The sequence below is a fragment of the Orbicella franksi genome, chromosome 4, assembly GCF_964199315.1.
Source record: "Orbicella franksi chromosome 4, jaOrbFran1.1, whole genome shotgun sequence".
Classification (NCBI taxonomy): domain Eukaryota; kingdom Metazoa; phylum Cnidaria; class Anthozoa; order Scleractinia; family Merulinidae; genus Orbicella; species Orbicella franksi.
Window position 1 is genome coordinate 26420366 of NC_138148.1, and position 18899 is coordinate 26439264.

The 18899-nt window shown below is 37.4% G+C and overlaps 2 protein-coding genes and 1 non-coding gene across 3 annotated transcripts; 2 read left to right on the forward strand and 1 right to left on the reverse strand.

Moving 5' to 3' along the window:
- Window positions 1-6: 6 nt before the first annotated feature.
- Window positions 7-6004, reverse strand: LOC145485193 (uncharacterized). The gene is made up of 4 exons (XM_081463895.1): window positions 5175-6004; window positions 3963-4178; window positions 2930-3136; window positions 7-2256 (listed from the first exon to the last, which is right to left on the reverse strand). The coding sequence occupies exons 1-4, from the start codon at window positions 5421-5423 to the stop codon at window positions 2062-2064; spliced, it is 867 nt and encodes a 288-aa protein (XP_081320021.1). The 5' UTR covers window positions 5424-6004; the 3' UTR covers window positions 7-2061.
- Trnaa-cgc (transfer RNA alanine (anticodon CGC)) lies at window positions 5912-5998 on the forward strand. Its single transcript is given in 2 exon segments — window positions 5912-5947; window positions 5963-5998. It is a non-coding gene; the product is annotated as a tRNA-Ala (tRNA).
- Window positions 6005-6088: 84 nt separating the features above from the next.
- On the forward strand, window positions 6089-15007 carry LOC145485257 (uncharacterized). The gene is made up of 6 exons (XM_081463960.1): window positions 6089-6465; window positions 12797-12936; window positions 13120-13398; window positions 13631-13846; window positions 14024-14208; window positions 14912-15007. The coding sequence occupies exons 3-6, from the start codon at window positions 13369-13371 to the stop codon at window positions 14997-14999; spliced, it is 519 nt and encodes a 172-aa protein (XP_081320086.1). The 5' UTR covers window positions 6089-6465; window positions 12797-12936; window positions 13120-13368; the 3' UTR covers window positions 15000-15007.
- The last annotated feature ends 3892 nt before the right edge of the window (window positions 15008-18899 follow it).

Consider the following 18899-nt stretch of genomic DNA (forward strand, 5'->3'; position numbering starts at 1 on the left):
GGGGGAGGGAGAGGTAGCTTCTTCAGATCCTGTGGGAGCACATGCAGGACTATCAACCCCGGGGAGACTCTCATATAAAGAGGACGGGGGGGAGGGGGGTGCTAGCCAAAAGTTTTGAAAAGAACCTCTAAGAGGTACCAAGATCTTGTTTTGTGGGTGTGGCTTGAATTTTTTTTTACCCCTAAGAGATACCAATTCTAAAACAACACATCTCCTGTCATATTATTTCAGCCTAATACCCTTAGGGGTACTGTAAAAGCTCCTGCTGTGGACCTTTTGAGGCTTGACACTCTAAGAGGTACCAAAACCGCTTTTTTAACCCCTAAAAGGTTCAACAAGCACCCACGTCCTTTTTATATGGGAGTCCGCAATGGGCTATCAACCATGCCAAATCTACTGCTTGATTGACTTCCCATCGCTATTGTCCTACTCTAAGTGGAATCTCCATATGCTGACCACAATATACTGGCCTGTCTTCATTGTCTTAATTCCTTAGACATGTAGGTAGCCAGACTCAAACTGTGCCACGAGTAAAATCTCGTCGAAAAAACTTGTTCTTTAAAAACGCACATCACATGATATTCTGTAAATCATGGAACAAAACTTGATGATAGGTACTTAGCTGCACCTATATTGCAGCAGTTACAAGACCTTCCTTCTAATTATTGTGCCCCCATGTGTTTCCAGGCATAATGATACTTTACAAAGTACTTCTTTCCACCCAGCAGTACAATTAATGCTTCCTTAACTGAGTGACCTTTTCCTTCAAACCTAGAAAACACTGAGGACTAGTTTTGGCTGAAAACTGTCAAATAGAGGTAACAATAGTGTTGAACAACATTGAATGATCCAATAGAAACTAAAATGTGCAGTGATGAAACCAGTTTAAAATGTTCATTGAAATATAGGCTGTAATTAAACCTGAAAATGACTCAACTACCATCAGTATACCATTTTATTCTGTTTGGTACAGCTTTGCAATCAACAGTTAAAAATTTATACATAACACAATAACATACCATTCCCTTTTTGACTGCACTGTCTGTACACACCATAAAGATAACATCTCCATATGTAGATACTTAGGGCACGTTCCTTTGGGGTGATCTGGATCAGGATCAGTGATCAGATCACTTGGATCATGGTGCATCAGAGAAGCTGATGAATCCGTGACCATTGTGATTAATCGGTTCCTTTGATGTACCATGATCTGGGTGATCTTGAATCACTGATCTGGATCCAGATCACTCCAAAGAAACGCACCCTTAACAAGGTCCCAGCCACATTAAAACACAAGATTCTTAACCTTCCACAAGTGGATACCTCTCCTGTGGATCCTTTTTCTGCCCCTAGCTACGACGTCCGCTTACAGGAGGTTCCAGTTTGTAATATTAAGCCTGGGTAGGAATTATTCCTGTACAAACAGTTTTTTGTTCTTGCCCCAATTTTGGCAGGACTAAGACGTAAGAAACTCCGGAATCGAAAGTACGGAAATGATTGCTACACAGGCTATAAATTTAATATTATCATCAACTTGACAATTTAAGTGCCAATTTTAGTCATATTTTGCATTTTATCATTTATCACTAATGTATCACACACACACAAAAAAACAACTTGGCATACAAATCAAACCTCATTCAAAACACACTAAATATAACTTAACAAATGCATGAAGGACTTTGAACTTGCACAGTTCTAAAATGAGTCATACTGTCGAGTTGACTGTCAAAAGGAAAATTAGCTTAGTGTCTAATTTTTTTGCCAAAGCTTTGTCAATAAAATGAAAATGAATGCCACCTTTAATTTGAAACTCTTGCCATCCTACTAAAATGTGACAAATCTTGTGTGTAATGACAGTAAGTGAAGGGTACATGATAGAGAAGGTGAAACAAGTTTTCATGCAAAACCCTTCACATGAAAATGAGTTTGATTTGCATGAAATGAACCTGAAGGGGAAACACATTTTCATAGGAATGGTTTTGCATGAGGACTCATTTTCACACGGCAGCAAAAGGCAACACAACAACATAAAGGCAACAAAAATTTCCAGGTATGGAGTTAAGATGACTTCCGTCTTTTCCAAATTGTTGTGTGTGCCACACTCCACTGATTTTTATGTGCAGTTTCCCTGATAAAGAAAGACATGGGTTTATCTTCTATCAACTCAAAGTTTGGTCCAAGGTAACTCTTGAGCTTGTCAAATCCTGTAACAACTTTCCCTTCAGTATCCTTGTAGCCTCCAAGCCAAAGATTCTGTGAACAACAAATGAAGATACTGGTACTGTACTGTTAAAGTTCTGTATGGAATTATTTATGATATGCAAATTTATTAATTTAAGAATTCCTTTATGTCAACCACCCTGGCCTTGAATATAATCACAACTTTATGGGCCAAAGCTAAGGTGATGATTGCATCAACGGTGTGCCACTGCATCTAAGTGAACAGAAGGAGTGAGTGATTTATTATTTTGGGTGTACAAAATGATTGATAAAATAAAGAATAATAAAAATAAAAATCAAATTAAAAAGTCAAACAGAAAACAAAAATTATGATACAAAAAAGAAAAACAATAAATAACAATAATTATACTTATATTTACATAATGTCTTCATGTGTCAAGCTTCTGGGATACCAAGAGACATACAGCACATTGAATTGAAATAGCCGTGTTATTGCAGTTGAGTCTGTGGTCAAACGATTCTTTTGTTGACAAAGGCATACAAATTACTGAATGAGATGAAAGGGTCGATAGCAAGCAGAACCGACCTCTTTTGGCTCATTTGTATATCAGACTGCTGCAAACTGTGATGCTGAGTTTTGGTTCTTTTTGGGTGGTAAATTTTTGTGGGTGAATCATGTTCCTGAAGACTGAAATTTGATTTATATTATGAGAGTTTTACTTGTCTTATGATCACTAAAACACACCTTGGGTGTGAACTCCTCCAACCAAGAATAGGGTGAGGTGATGACCAAAATACCACTGGGTGCGACCAGAGAAGGGAGCCTGTCCAAGAACTGATATGGATTTGGAAGACGGCAAACCAAATTTGCAGCTAGAACACATCCAAACTGCCCAAGATCACTGGGTAAGTTACAAGCATCTCCTTGGAAAAAGGATACATGACTCCTATCCTAAAGAAGAAGGCAAAAAAATTGTACATTTAAATTTTGATAGTACAGATGCCTTAAGTTCCCTTCACAATGAAAAGAAACAAGAAAAAAGAAAACACCTTGCAAAATATTGTGACTTGCCACAGCTTTATGAAAAAATCAAGACTGTAAGACACACATAACCTGTGGCCACTGTTTAATACTGTGAATATAGCCTGTATTTTTTAAACTTAAATTGTTGGGCTACAACATTTGATTATGGAACCCTCACCTTTGATACAGAGGTCGGGCCCTGAGTAGTTTTGTCCTCTCCTTAGGCCCTGTCAACACTTCACTGAAGTAATTTGAAACACAGCTTTATTTCTATGGCTAGGCCTCCCACCAACACTAATCCATCACAAAAACAGAGCTTTTTGAAAACGTTCTTCAGACCAGAGGAATTTGAAAACACCAGCTTTGCATTTTATTGTGGATAGAAAACATTTTGAAAACAAAGCTTTTGAAAACGATGATGTCGCGATAGTCATGTGATTTCCCTACCGGAGTTTTCCTCAAGGACAATATCCAAAATAACCAGCGATTGTTTTGTTTTCAAATTTCTCTGGTGTAGTGTGGATGGAAAGCATTAGATGCGTTAATGCTGCTTTCAAATTTCTTCAGCAGAGTTTGGATGGGGCCTTCTTTTAGGTTCCTCTCTTCAATTTCAAGCTGATCAGGTTTCAAGATCAAACATAACAAATTGTTGACTGCCGGGCTACTCTTCAGATAGCATGGTACACAGTATTATAAACACGAGCATTTTAGTACACAGGCACGGGCAGAATACCAAACACACAGGTTTACTTACAATCTCAGGATCTACTTCTGCTACATGTTCCGATACAAGACTTCCTTCTGTCTGTACAGTGAAGGGTAATTTTCCATATGTCTTAAGCTTATTGCAGGCATCAATAAAACCATGCGAGAAATCGATCCCCACAACTTGATTAAATCTCTTGGCAAGTTCAAAAGTAGAACGACCTACAGCACAGCCAATGTCAAGTGCTATACTTGGTACATTATCCTATAATGAAATTAAAATATTAGGTCATCGATATCATCACAGTGCTTATTATTGTAATTATATATCATTGTGTTCAATTATGACTTTTCTCAGGGATGGTATTTTATGAAAATTAATAAAAAGGGTAGGGGATAATAATTATTGAACCTTGAGGCAGACAGACGTACTCCTCTTTTTTCTGTGTGGAATGTAATGGAAGAAATTTCTTTGCCATTTTCTCAATTAAAAAAAAAGAAACTAGTGAAGCATTAAACAACATTAAACAGTCCTGGTGACAGCATAATTGTCAAGTTCAAACATCAGTGTCTTGTGCGATAAAGTATTTATAACACTCAAATATACTTCATCGCACTTCACACTGATGTCTGAACTTGACGAACTATGCTGTCATGATCAGGACAGCAAAACGTTGTTGGCTACTGATTTCACTAGTCACTTCATTTTAAGATGTATCTCCACAACATCTCTAATTTACTCAACTCCCCAGGAAACGATATACAGCAAACCAAACTGTAAACAGGTATATAAGCGTCATCTTGTTCGGTTGTTTTGCTGATTTTGAAAAAACCCTTACTATTATTTTGACAGCCATCCCAACCAGTCCCTTCAGATTAATGGTAGGCACCCAGAGCCTTTGATGAGTACCCCCTCCCCCACCCCGCTCTCGACAAATAGCTTTGAAATACCTCGCTGGTTTATCTAAACTACATTACACAATATCTAGAGCTAAAATTTGAAATGCGCTTGCAGTAAAGTCCCTTGCAGTAAAGTCCCTGTAAGGTAAGGAATTTAAAGCTGATGTGAACTGAAGTTATTAAAGTAAGCTTACATTTGGTCACTGATCTCGCTAAGCGTAGGTCTGTCCTGAGCTTGTATGTTTCAAGCATGCCTAATATATATTGCTTCATGTGATGCCGGCATTTACATTTCATCTCTTCCAATGCACTAAATTAAAGTAAACAAAAGGATTGAAGGTCATTGAACGCACGAACTTACCTCGGTATGTTTTATGCATTCTAAAGCGCACCGTTTTGGAAAATCGAGGGACTCTGTTGGACCAAATCCATACGGTAACAACTCATCAGGTTTACCAAAATGGAATATAAGGTATTCGCCGATCAACTTCTCTGTTTCGTATACGTTTTCCTTCGTTTCACGACGTTTAGAAAGGTAACGGCAAGCTATGAATGTCAAAGCTGAAGCACTTAGCGCACTAGCAGAAGCAATCATAAGCTGTTTCTCCATGATTTTGAGATCTTTTGATGTTGAGTAACACCACGTGGGAAAGTTGGGCTGCGGTTTGAGATTCAAGGGTAGGGTGGGTGGTGGATGGGTGTCACAAGTGTTCTATTGGAAGAGAGGAGCTGTTTTCTCTTACCGGAAGTAATTTTGTGCAGTTGATCCCTGAGTCGATCATCGGACAATTATTGAGCAGGATTTTATTTTAGAAATCTATGCCAAAAAATCTTTTCGGAGATCTAATCGTTTGGGGGTCCTTATCGGGCTTGCTTGTCTGAAAGCCAGGTTAAATTGTGTTTGCCTTTAGACGAGATAAAATGAAATGAAATTTCCCCATAGAAATAATACTCCCTTTTCTAGCCAGGTGGAGATATTTACGTTTGGTTCATTTTTGTTGGTCTGGATAAATTATTTAGCAAATTAATGGGTTACATTTGTAGCATTTGTTGAACTGTTATTCAAATATTTTAATTTCCATCTCACAGACATCCGTTGGGGATGTAGCTCAGTGGTAGAGCGCTCGCTTCGCATTCTAGATTTGGGTCTGCGAGAGGCCCGGGGTTCGACTCCCCGTATCTCCACCTTTTTTTTTTCCTGTCTTTTCATTTTCAACATGCAGAATACTTTTTCAACGTTTTTAAGATTTTAGAAAAGGAAATAACAGCGTGAATGATCAAAAATTCCGGCGCAGCAAATGCATGGCGAAAACGACTTTGGGGTTTAGTCACCGTCAGATCAATTTTAAAGAATGTTCTGAAAAATTGTTTATTCTAGAGCAGAAATGCAAAAAAAAAAAAAAAAACACACAAAAAAGCAAAAAAACAAAAACAAAAACAAATGAAAATCCATCGAAAGCGACCTGTAAAGGGTTTCCAACAAGGCACTAGCACTTTGTTGGTGTCTCTGCGCAGGGTCTGGCACTATATGGGGGGAGTTCGACTTCTTGTCCAGTCCCTTTACAACACTTGCCCGACTCCGAGTAACTGACGGATAAACATCGTCGCCATGTGTGCCTGTTCCAGTTGGAGCAAGAGGCTATTACAGGAAGGTATGTTACAAAAATTATTTAGAGAATTTCATGGAATCTTCCTCCATGGGGGTTGCAAATGTATTTCGATTTCAACAGTTCCCGGTCAACAGTTGCACCTATAGATCGTTCCACTAGGCATTTACTAGGAAAATGAAACGCGGTATCCAGTATGCCTACTGCAGGTTGATCGAAAGGGTTACCATTTTCCATGGCTGGTACAACTACATTGTAAGTACTGCAGTACCTTTTCGGTCACCAAAGGTTTATAAAGGGTAACTGCTAAAAAGAACTTTTGGGTATGATCTCAAAATCATATACGCCTGCGCGCCTAATTTCTCTACTGCAAGACCGTAGAGTTCTTTTTCAAACATAAATAAGAAATCAGAGAAGGCGAAACGTATTTTGAATTGGAGGGCTGGGGCTTACAAGCGAGCGCCTTGTAGGGGGTCTGGAGCTATTTGTAAAATTATTATTTTATGTATTTTCTTTTGCTTGAAATTGGGCGCGGGGGGGGGGGGGGGAGGGCTAAAGCCTCCTCACGTTTTTTTTAAAGTCATTATGAGATCTAATTTTGTAATTTGCGAGGAAATTCTATTGCTGGTAAATGTACAGCCAAAAACAAGGATGATTTCTTTTTCAAGATTATATGTCAGAAAATTCAATATTCCCCTGCGGCAGCCCCCTGAGGCATTAGACATATTTTTGAATTTTCAGTTGGTCAACTTCCCATGTCCATCCACTGGGCCAAAAACGGTGTCCAAATGGCCCAGCTCAGGGTCATACTATTAATTTGAACTCTAGGTGATTAAACATAATTTTTTACAAAGATAAGTGAATTTGGAAAACAAAGAAATTCTCTCTTAAAACACCTGTTTTCAACTTCCACTGTGTACATAATTTATTGTTTAGATATTAAGATATGAAAGTGATTAAATTTTTACCTTCAAACACAAAACCAAGCTTTCCAAGGTCTTTTTTCAAGCCACAGTGCTACCAAGAATAGTGTTATCTCTTGATGTTTTCTAGGTTCCCAGCACCCCTCACTCCCTGGCACATGAACAAGTCAAATGCCAAGGGTACGCCTGGGGAGGGGTGATTTAATGTTCTTATTTGATTGCTACATAACACGAAACATTGAATTCAGACAAATTACAGTAAGCTTGAAAAACAAGTCAGGCCAACATTTTCCAAGTACACAGGCCTGAATACAATCCCTAATTATCTTTTTGAGTTCTTCATTTCACTCAGAGAGTAATTGCACCATGATTGGTCAGTTTAATGTGCCCTATTCAACCTCAAGGCCTGCTCCCCGTGGGAATGACTTGAAGTGTTTTCTTTCTCCGACATGATAATTTTGCTGCATTTTTTCTCAACAATATGCGATCTTATTGCCTGTCCGAGGCTCACATGACATCTACTACCTAGTCTCAGAGCAGGAAAAATTGTAAAATCTGACATCAGAGGGTAGCAGTAACAGTGCAATGTAACCGATCAATGTTGACCATCAACAGCTATGAAATATGTCATATTTTGTTGCATTATGCAACAAATTACTGGATAACTGGTCTATTAGGAAATGAAAGTTAGTTTCCCTGGAATTTCACATTATTCTTTCTGCTCTGCCTTGGAAACATTCCGCAGTTCCAGAAAATATTCATACTTCCCCCACAAAAGGGATTGGAATTTCCTGGGGAGTGGGGGGTTCTGTAAGACGTAAAAATTTAAAGAAATATATGAAGCTTCCAGAGGGGTAGGGGAGGAGGGGGTCTTAGAAAAATCCCTTCCAAGGGAGAGGTTTGGATATTTTCTGGACCTACACATGGAGATTCTAAAAAGAAACAAAATTCTCTATTTTCCTAGGGACCAGTCAATAAGAGTTCATTTTTCATACTGTGCATTAATGAAGCCCAACAAACATCAAATGAGCAGACAAAGATGCCAGTTAGATTTATGTTGGAAGGTCTACAACCGTGCACAATCTTTTGTTTTGCAGTCATACACTATGCATGAGTTATGCAATCAAAACATTTCATTGGTTAGTTCCCCGGTCAGTAGTAAACAACTATTGTGTTTTGTGCAGTCGTTCAAGGCCAAAAAAGAAAACAAAAACATATAACAAAGAACTTTGTCAAGTTTCATAACAGTTCCCCTCTATTAACTATGGTGAGAAGTTACAAATATCTCGCCTTTTCTGCTCTTGTGGGACCAAAGTTTTCTTTGAATGTTGATCTTTGCCTTGTTTTAAAAAAATCTAAATGTGGGAACATTTCGGGCATGCATGTCCTCAAGTACCATAAATCCTCGAATTAGCGCCCAGGGCTCATTTCAAATTTAGAAGACATGGGGCACTTATTCAAGGGAGGTGCTTAATCTAGAGGTGCTTAATATTCAATTTTTCCCAAATCGTGGTAAGGTACGATCAGGTTTTTTTTTGTAACATGTGTCAGTCTCTTAGAAGTGTCCTGTCACTCTTGAAGAACTACATGATAATTAACCCCTTTAGGTGAACAGGACCAAAACTGTACATCCTCTGTTGTCTCAGCACTCTTCCATAAACCAGCGGGAGGGAAGGGGGCACTTATTCGAGAGGAGGCGCTTATTTTAAATTTTGGCTGATAGGAGGGGTGTTTATTTGAGGGGAAGCACTAAAAGGGTATTTGAATTCAATATCCTCTAATCAGAGGCCCAGGGGCAAATGTTTTAACTTTAATGAAGCTATGAAACGGATGATTATTCTTTTTCCCACAAGTCTGAAACTTCACTCTTCCAGCTGCCAACCATATTATATTTCAGTCGTTTTAGTCTCCAAGGAAGGAGTTAGTCAGAGTCCAACAGAGAACAAGTCAAGTTCAATTTTTTTTCTACTGTCAGTTTTTTATTATATATTATAATAAAGTTTCCATATAACGCGCGCTCTGATTGGCTGAAAGAGCGTGCTTTATCAGAGAACAGAGCACGGGTTGATAACGGTAAGTTGGCTTTCAAATTTTTGCTTCGGAATTTTGACAAATTTGACCCAAATGAAACGTCCCCTGTGATTCAGACAAACGCAATGGAAACGAGCTATTTGTCTGTAGTAAATATGGCTCACAGAGACCATTGTTAGCAACAGTAGTGTTAAAACTGTACTAAAATAACAAGTTTTGCTAGATTCCCGCCGACAAAACACGTAGCGAAATAAACAAATTCTCAACCTAAACAGTGCTTCGATAAAAGACATATTTGTTACGAGGGCAGAAATTATACTTAAGAAGTAAAACGACAGAAAACAACAACTGAACTGTCTCTGTTCACGATGAGAAGCTTTATTTTTGTAAAACTGCTCAATTGCTCAAACAACACTTACATGTAGTGTAGTAACGCTCGTTCTCCGGTCATCTCAGCGAAGAGAACCGACGAGTGGTCAGTGTAAAGCTTGCTCTGATATTCTCTTCTGTGTTCGGAGTAGAACCGGTGGGAGCCGCTTAGTCTTTCTAACTTTTACGCTAGTTCAGGCAATCTTGCTGCATGCGGCTACAAGCCGTAAATAACTGTAGCTCCGTTCAAATTCAACTCGGCATTTGCATTGTCATCCGCAAGCTTTGAGCTCCGCGTTTCGTAGTTTCCACTGGAAAAGTGCACGTTTTCATGGGCCACAATACGGCCGGATTCCTCTGGACTATAAACCTTCACCTGCCTTAAGATCCGTATTTAAAATTTAACTTAAAAGCGAACTTCGAAGGCATCGCTCTTCTTAGGGTTCTCTCGAAAGCCGCTCAAACTACTCGAAACTGAAAGCTTAGCTGAAGTCCAGTTTGTGATTGACAGCTGTCGCTTCGTTAGCCAATCAAACTACTTGAACAATTCTAACAAGGATTGTGATTGGCTTATTTTAGCGTGCTTTATCAGAGAACAGTTCACGGCTGACGCCACTTTTGCTCGTTTGGAAAATAAAGTTTGGTTTGAAAATTCAGCCAAATGCGTGGGGAAATTATCGGATTCTTTATCATAAAACAAATAAAGAAGCCTCGACTGTGCTCTGTTCTGTTGTGAAGCACTTAGGAAGCGGTAGAGCACTCAAGAAGTAGGGAAAAACACTCGACTACGTCTCGTGTTTTCCCCTACACTTCTTTCGTGCTCTACCGCTTCCTGCGTGCTTTACAACAGAACAGAGCACAGTCGAGGCTTCTTTATTTGTTAATCATAAATTGAAAAACATTGTACATTCAATAGTGTTCTTCTAATCATTAACTTTTCACTTCAAATAATCATGCAGTTGTTTCAAGTAGCAACTTGTATCTAAATAATTGTAACAATTAAATATTATTTTTATTATGGATTATTCTCTGTTAAAATTATGAACATTAATATTGCATGTATGTGAATAAATAAATACTATAATCAGGGTTCGTACCCTTTTCCAGAAACAAATTTCCAGGACTTTTCCAGGACTCAGATTGATTTTTCCGGGACTCTAAAATTCACATCAACCCTTTCACTCCCAAGATCTCAATTTTAATTCTCCTTGCTGTCTGCCATATATTTCATATTTTTTACTTGAGTTTGACAGATTTCCAGGACCAGTAGCCCTTTTCCAGGGCTTTCCAGTCCTGGAAAATGCCACAGTAAAATTCCAGGACTTTCCAGGTTTTCCAGGACCCGTACGAAGCCTGTATAATCTATCAAATATTTTTGTTCACATGAGATTGGTCTAGACGCATCATGTGACTGAATATGTCCCAGGTAAAAGTGGGGAATATCCGGGTGATAATCCTCAATTTTCAAATCCTGCATGTTGTGAAAAATATTTAAAGGATAATAAACATGGTAGCCCAGTATTTGACTTAAAAAATATGCTTGGATACTTGTCCTTGGATATTATCTGTTCCTCAAAGCTCACAGTTTCCTTGAGCTTTGCTCACAGAAGACTGTTCAGTTCTTGGAACAGATAATGTCTGCGGTCAAATATCTGAGCATGTTTCCCGCCAGATGGAGGCTATTGCCGATTTATTCTCTACGAATTGATAACTTCATTTAGTGCAGTTATTGCAGTATATAATAAGTAACACTTGAAGTATGACTTTGCCAAAATGTTTGGACTGCAGATTCTAATATCCAGTTCACAAAGCCCCTTTAGCCTTAACTGAGACTTTTAACGCAGGTAATTGAGTGATTGCAACTTGTAGAATATCTCGTTTCCTGAAATTTACAGAACCTTTGCAACTGCATAACATCCAATTGCATCCTAAGACTTTCTTTGAGCTTGTTATACAATCTGCTCTCCCAGTGAACCTGAGTGGGGAATGCATGACAAACCCAAAGAGCACCTGTGTAAGGTCACTAAGCAGCATGCGAAATTTGCAAAATTATTTACAAAGAACCCAATGATATTCTTATCACCTTCAACATTACTAATGACATAAAAACCACCAAGTGATCAAAGCAACACTTTATTTTAAGGTGGACATTAATACTATTAATATAAATCTAGACAGGGGAGATTGACCGAGCATCTTGGGATCCTGCAGGGACATTGAGTAATGATTTAGCATGAGAGTCATAAGACATAAGATGACCAATAGTATTTCTGTATTTACGTGAAATACACAACCTATTGTTCAAGTAAAATTTTATGGAAAGCCATGAAGATTTTAGGGCACTTATGCATAGCTTTTGATCTAAGCAGTTATCTATGTTATACAGCAATTGACTAGTTTTAAACTATAGTTTAAGAAGTCAATTTTGACATATTTACCAGATGTATTAACATCTAAACCGTCACCATTTAATGAGCTTTTCCTGTTGTTGATCAGTTAGCACACTATTGGAAAAGATGCATGTCTTTTCCAGGGATGGTCATGACTGATGTTTCTATTATCACCTAAACTGTAACACACATTTTTTGCTCCTTAAGAAACCAATAGTATCAGTTTAACCCAAGCACCCAGGCCTTTGTTTACTCCCCTGTACATGTACAGTACATGTTTAACAAACTAGTAAATCATATTTCGCTGTATGACTAATCCATAAGAGACCATGCATGTTCAAATGCCAATATTTATCACTTATATTGTCAAGGTAAATGGGTGGAACCAGGGAAATGAAACTGATTTGGAATCCACTGAACTCTTTTGCACACAATTGCTGAATAAAGATCATTGACAAAGTCCCTATATACATCTAGCTGCAACTTTAGGGCTATTAATTGAGATGTCCTTGTTTAAATTCTTTGCTCACTGTTCTTTCTGAACAGATGACCCTTCATAATTTTGCACAACTGCACATAGATCAGTTCAGGGGGACAGCATGAACACTCCACGATAACATTTCTTACCTTCAAACATTACTGATTACTTACTTAATGTTGCAGATTATCTTGATCAATATGCAACAAGGAAGTCAACACCACAGAGACTGTCCCAGTATCTTGCGGTAACGCTGCACAAATCTGCAGAAGAGGTCTTGGCCAAGGCCAAACAGATGTATATACAAGGACTCAGCCAAAGTTGTGTAAGATATTGGTTAAAAAATCTTCAATTTTATTCATGTTATTTTATCAGCATCAGCATCACCATTACTGTTAGTATTAGTGTTGTTGTTATTATTATTATTATTATTATTATTATTATTATTATTATTATTATTATTATTATTACTACTCCTACTATTGAAGTTTCCTTGTCTTCTTTCCAGGTTAACTCAGTGTTGGTGGCCTGGATCTGGGTATAAAGATAACTGGCATGAGGCCATCTTTGGAAAGGAAAATGTTGAAAAGTTGCTCCCCATTTCGGGGGACAAGACACAAAGCTACTGCATAGCCCTGTTTAAAACAGGGTATGCATCAGCCAAGTGTTAAAGAATAATGCCCCCAAAAGACTGACGCAGCATCTTGTGGGGTCGTCTCAAGAGTCTGCGGAGGAGGTCCTGGGGGAGTCCAGGGAGATGTACATGCATGGACTCTCCCAAAGTTCTGTAAGACCATTTTTAAAAAATAGGACTCATTTGGATTGTTGATGTTTAGCTGTCAATTTATGGGCTGTTACTAATATTTACCATCATCATCATCATCATCATCTGCATCGTCATCTTCACCATCCTCATTGTCATCACTAGAATCAGGAACAGCTTCAGTATTATTGATGTTGTTGTCGTTATTATCATTACATATATTATTACTATTGAAGTTTCGTTGTATCCTTTCCAGGTTAGCACGATGCTGGTGGCTCGTTCAGGCTACAAAGACTGGCACAAGGCCGTCTTTGCTAAAGAAGACCAAGAAAAGCTTCTCCCCATCACAGAGGAAAAGCTGAAAAGCTATTCTATAGCGCTGTTTGAGGCAGGTTACGCACCGTCAACAATAATGCATATCCACGTGACCAGTCTCTGCATTTGGGTGGGGAAATGCTGTTTTTCTTTGTGTGTGATTCGATGTGCTCCTGAATATTGCAAAAACTCCATTCCTTTTTGAATTGACTGTTTTCCATAAAAGTGAACGATAGGATTATGTTTTCCACAAGGGCAACAAAGGCCTTGGCACTCCATTCCATTTTCACCGGAATTTCTTAAAATGAAATTCACTTCTCTTATGTATCCACAGCATGCAAGCAACAGCCTTCCCTCGCCTAAGAGGACTTTTCCAGGGGTTACGAGCATATTAAAAAGATATTTCAAAGTCCATCATGGGGAACGAACAACTTTTTTGTGGAAGCCCCTGTTTCCTCAAGATGTGGAACATCTCATTGATGTTTGTGGCGTTGAAACGCCACACCAGCTGCAAAGTAGGTTTGTCGACGTATCGGTAATCACTCAAGGGTTTTTTTTTTTTTGCCCTGCCAGTGGGATTGGGATCTCCGCATACAAGATGGTTTGGAATTCCCTCAATACCCTGCTATCTCTCATAAAGGCCACTGTTTAATGCTGCAACATACATGTATGTATGTATGTATGTATGTATGTATGTATGTATGTATGTATGTATGTATGTATGTATGTATGTATGTATGTATGTATGTATATATATATTTATAAAACTCAAATGAAGTCAATGAATGAGTGATAAACAACTGACATGCAATAGCCACTTCACTTAAACTCTGAAATATCGGTTGCCAGGTCAATCAGCACTAGTTTGTAGCCTAACGCAAGAGGTTAAGAAGGTAAGAGAGTGAAGCCCCCATATAGGTCCTTTAACTAAGGTTATCCCTCTTAAGTTATTTAAGACATGACACTTAATTCTTCTGAGTATGTTACTCACGCGAAAGGAAAGAGAACGAGCAAACTTTGGCAGAATTAAGTTCAGGTATCGTCATTCGAAAACGAAATGTCAGTTAGTACAAACCGAGTGCATTAAACGAATTAAACTGTTCTTGTCTGCCATATAATAAACATTTTATTAATCGAGCTTGGTCAGTCTGTATGGTAGAATCTTGACCTGGATCATGTATCCAGGTAGGTACTGTAATTATTACATTTCTTTCTTCTCTAGTTCATTTATGCTCTCTGCTTCATTCCACTCTGGAAAGAGAGGAGGAAGTTTTGTGGGACCGAGGAGAACGCCGCTGCTGAAGAACTGAACAGCAGTTTAGCTGCCCACCACCATTACCTTCCCACATGAAAGTAGGCTCACTTAGTTTCAAGTAGGTATTTAAACTAATAAAGAGACTGGCAAAGGGATTTCATTTACCAGTCATATCAAAATTTTGGCAGTACCAACAGCTCATTGTATTTGACACAAACTGCTTATGTGGCTTATTAAACATCCATGGCCATTTACCTTTTGTGTGTGTGTGTGTGTGAGAGAAAATTTCATCCATAATGTCCCATTACTCAGTGGGCACTAATATCTACAAAAGGCAATTATAATTTCAAACCTACAGAAAAGATGAGGAAGACCAACTGTCCATGACAATGAACTACACTTATTAAAACAGGATGCAACAAATTCCCTCCACAGGAAGACTATGTCACATGTGCAATATAATTAAGCAGTTACTCTTCAAGAATTTTTCATAAACTTGTCCTCAGTAGGGTATGGCTACCTATTATTCAACAATCAATCCAAAGATGGGGAGTATTGCCACAAGAGAATGTGCCAACTCTTTGCTGCTTAGCCAGCTGGTCAGAAAACTCAGGGGCATGGCGGTTATATGTTAAAGAGGTGAATGAGAGCAACTTAGATACCAGTGGCCTCATGTACTGGTTCAAAATTTATTATGTTTTTTAAATATCTACTTCCTTTAAAAAAAAATGTTAGGTAAACTTGAAAAAAAGTCAAGTAAAGTAAACAACTATATGAAAAATTAATTTGGATCAGCTATAGGTTAAAGCAAGTATCCACAATTACACATAAAGTAAACATGTTCCATTTCGTTAACTTACAGTGACCTGCAAATTCCAGAGAGGGTGAAATACCTTAAAAACATAACATCTCATTATAACTTCCGTCTGCTGGCACCAGAGAAGAATCTGGAGACACTTCAAGATTGTTTGGACATTGCTCCAAAAGAGTGGACAGAGTTTTGCAAAAGTATCAACAAGAACTGCCTAAACATCACTTTTAGTGACCTGGAAAATGGTAAAATTACTTCATTCTGCAGATACAAATTTTTCACCTGCACAAGCTATGCAAACTAAACTTCATCAAAATGTTGTACTTTTGGACTTATGTTAATTTACAACATAAAGAAATAAAAACAATACTCTGAATCAAAAGGTTATGATAATCATAACTCTTAACACTCTTTTACATCTACCAGTAAATAAACACTTAATTAATATCAAGTGGTTTTTATACCATATATGGGTTTTCTTTTTCAGACAACAAACATTTGGAACCAAGAGAAACATATCAGAGCAAGGTATTTTTGTGAAGTGCATAATTGTAACTTTAATTGCCATTTGGGGAAACAAGTGAAAGGGCTAGCCTTTTTGGAGTCAGCAATTTATAGGCTAACAGGAGTACGTACCATGTTTGTATTACCAGTCAGAGTACTATTTTGCACGGACATTCCTCTATAAGTTTTCCTTCCCCTGCCTAACTCCCACCATGGCTTAATACTGGAAAAGATTGAAACTAATTGCTGACCAGTAGGTAATGACTAAGGCATTTGTTTAAGAATAAGGCTCTATTTTGACTTTGAAAATGAATTTACCCCTAATTTTCCATGAAATTCAAACATAATTTCTGGTTCATATTGCCTTAAATAAACATTTGGCAGTATAATGGCAATAGCACAACTGCAAATCGTTGCCCATTTTTGCCAATTTCTAACCAAAAGTTCAATGTCAATAACATATAACTTTTCTCTATAGGCAAAGGCATTAAACAACTTAAATCAATGTCAAACAAGACAAAGAAGCAGGCTGTCAAGGCTTTCTGTCAAATAAAAACTGAAGAGCTCCATAAAAACAAAGGCTCCCTTCCTGAACAGGAGCTGGTAAACATTCATATTCTAAATAATATAAGCAAGGCAAAACTGAAATTCTTTCAATGAAACAAATACAATTATTTTTATAAACATTATTTGTCTGTTTTGTGCACCTTTATATTTTATTCCTCTATTTCAATTATGGTATTATTCCTTTCATCTGCATTGTCAATTAACTCCTTTTACTTTCATTTGCATTCTGTACCGGCAAGAACAAAAACTATTGAGCCTTAAAGAAGTCAATAAAGAAAAGTGGAAGTTTGCACTTCTTAATATTTTTATCTAGCCAATGACCAATTTAAAACCTTCGTAAAAAGTGACATTGACAAGTATATAACTTACCGGTATTGAGTTTAAGATCAATTTTCCATGACGATAATAATTTTTTATGTACGAGAAACAGGATACACAGTCAAAACTATGTGATGACATTTGTATCTGCATTAAAACAAATCAAACAAGGAAATTTAAGCAATTATTACAATATCCTTATTTATATTTTTCTCCAGCTTCTCAGCTGTCCAGAATCCTAAATCCTTGAGTATGATTGGCTAATTGTGCACACTCCAGCAGTCTGGATTCTCCCATCTGTACCCTGAGTACAGACCACTCAGAAATTTCCAATTTTGGCAACTTTTCAAGCTTTTAGTTACACTGTAAAACAACTTAAAGGTAAACATTCAACACTATGGCAACTTTTCAAGCTCTTTTTATTGCTTTTTGTACCATTCAGGCAGTTGTGAATAATGCCTCCAATTTTTAACTATTTTCTCCATTACTATAGTGTTTGTAAGTATTCTCCAAAATTTTGGTCCCTATGAAAAGCAAAAAAAATATAACTTACCAATAACATTATTTTACGAATTTACCAAGCTTTTATAATGAGTTCCTCTATTCGTATTCTATATGTAATATAGCTATGTAAGGCAAACATTGAAAGTACAGTACTTTTACAAAGGTATTGTAAACCCTTAATGCTTGGTAGCTTAACATCTGTTCATGACATTCACCACCTTTATCCTTGTTTGCATGTTTATAATATTATAAGTCCACTGTCCTTTTATTTGCATGGTTAGTTCTGAAATGAAATTATGCAAGAATAAAAATAATTAATTATGCACCTGAGAAAAGTCAATAAGTTTACATTATTTTGTTTAGTCAGTGTTGTTATCTAACCAATGACCAACTTCAAGCCATCACACAAAATGATATAAACAAGTGGATACAAAAGCTCACCATTCAGTTTGAGTTAAACCCCTCAAGGTTGTTATTGGCTATCAGCTTCACATTTAACTTTCAATCCATCTAGGCCTGCTGTAATGGTCTTCATTGGGATGGAAGGAAAAAAACACTTGGCCATAAACCCAAGCATTTAGAGAATTTTGGAAACAATAGGGCAATGGAATCAGCACCAACATTTTTGTGTATTTATAACTGTTAGAAATGTGTAGACAGAAGCATACAAATTAAAAATATAACTTGATTGAAACAGTTGTGTTGGTTTTAGCTGCAAAAAATAGGACTTCTTTTTTAGTTCTATTTAGTTTTCCACAGTTCCTTCCATAATATCAAAGATCTCGAACACAGAATATGTACTGCACTGTTTTGCAGTTCATTATCTACGGTGCACTGCACCAAAAACTTGATTGATTGTTTCTAAGAATGGCACTAATCGGCTTCCAATAATAATATAATAATCTAATATAATATTAGTACCAGTTATGATTGTTTGAGATAACCATATCTTATCAGACTTAAGTGCATTCCTTTCAGTTCCATACCAAGGCTTTACCCATATGCTTTGATAATTCTGTAGAGATCATAATTTACTACGAGACACTGGATTATTATGAAATTAATCAATACATGAACAGCAGAGTGAAAGAGAGGTCAGGTACATGAGGTTAAGGTTGAAATCTCTTGGTATCTTGTTTGGAAGCAAGATCAAGAAAATTTTGGCAAATGACAAAGTATTGGCTATTGGATGTAAAGTTATTGTTCCTTATCACCATTGCTACAGTGTCAAACAGAAAATTCTTTCATCAA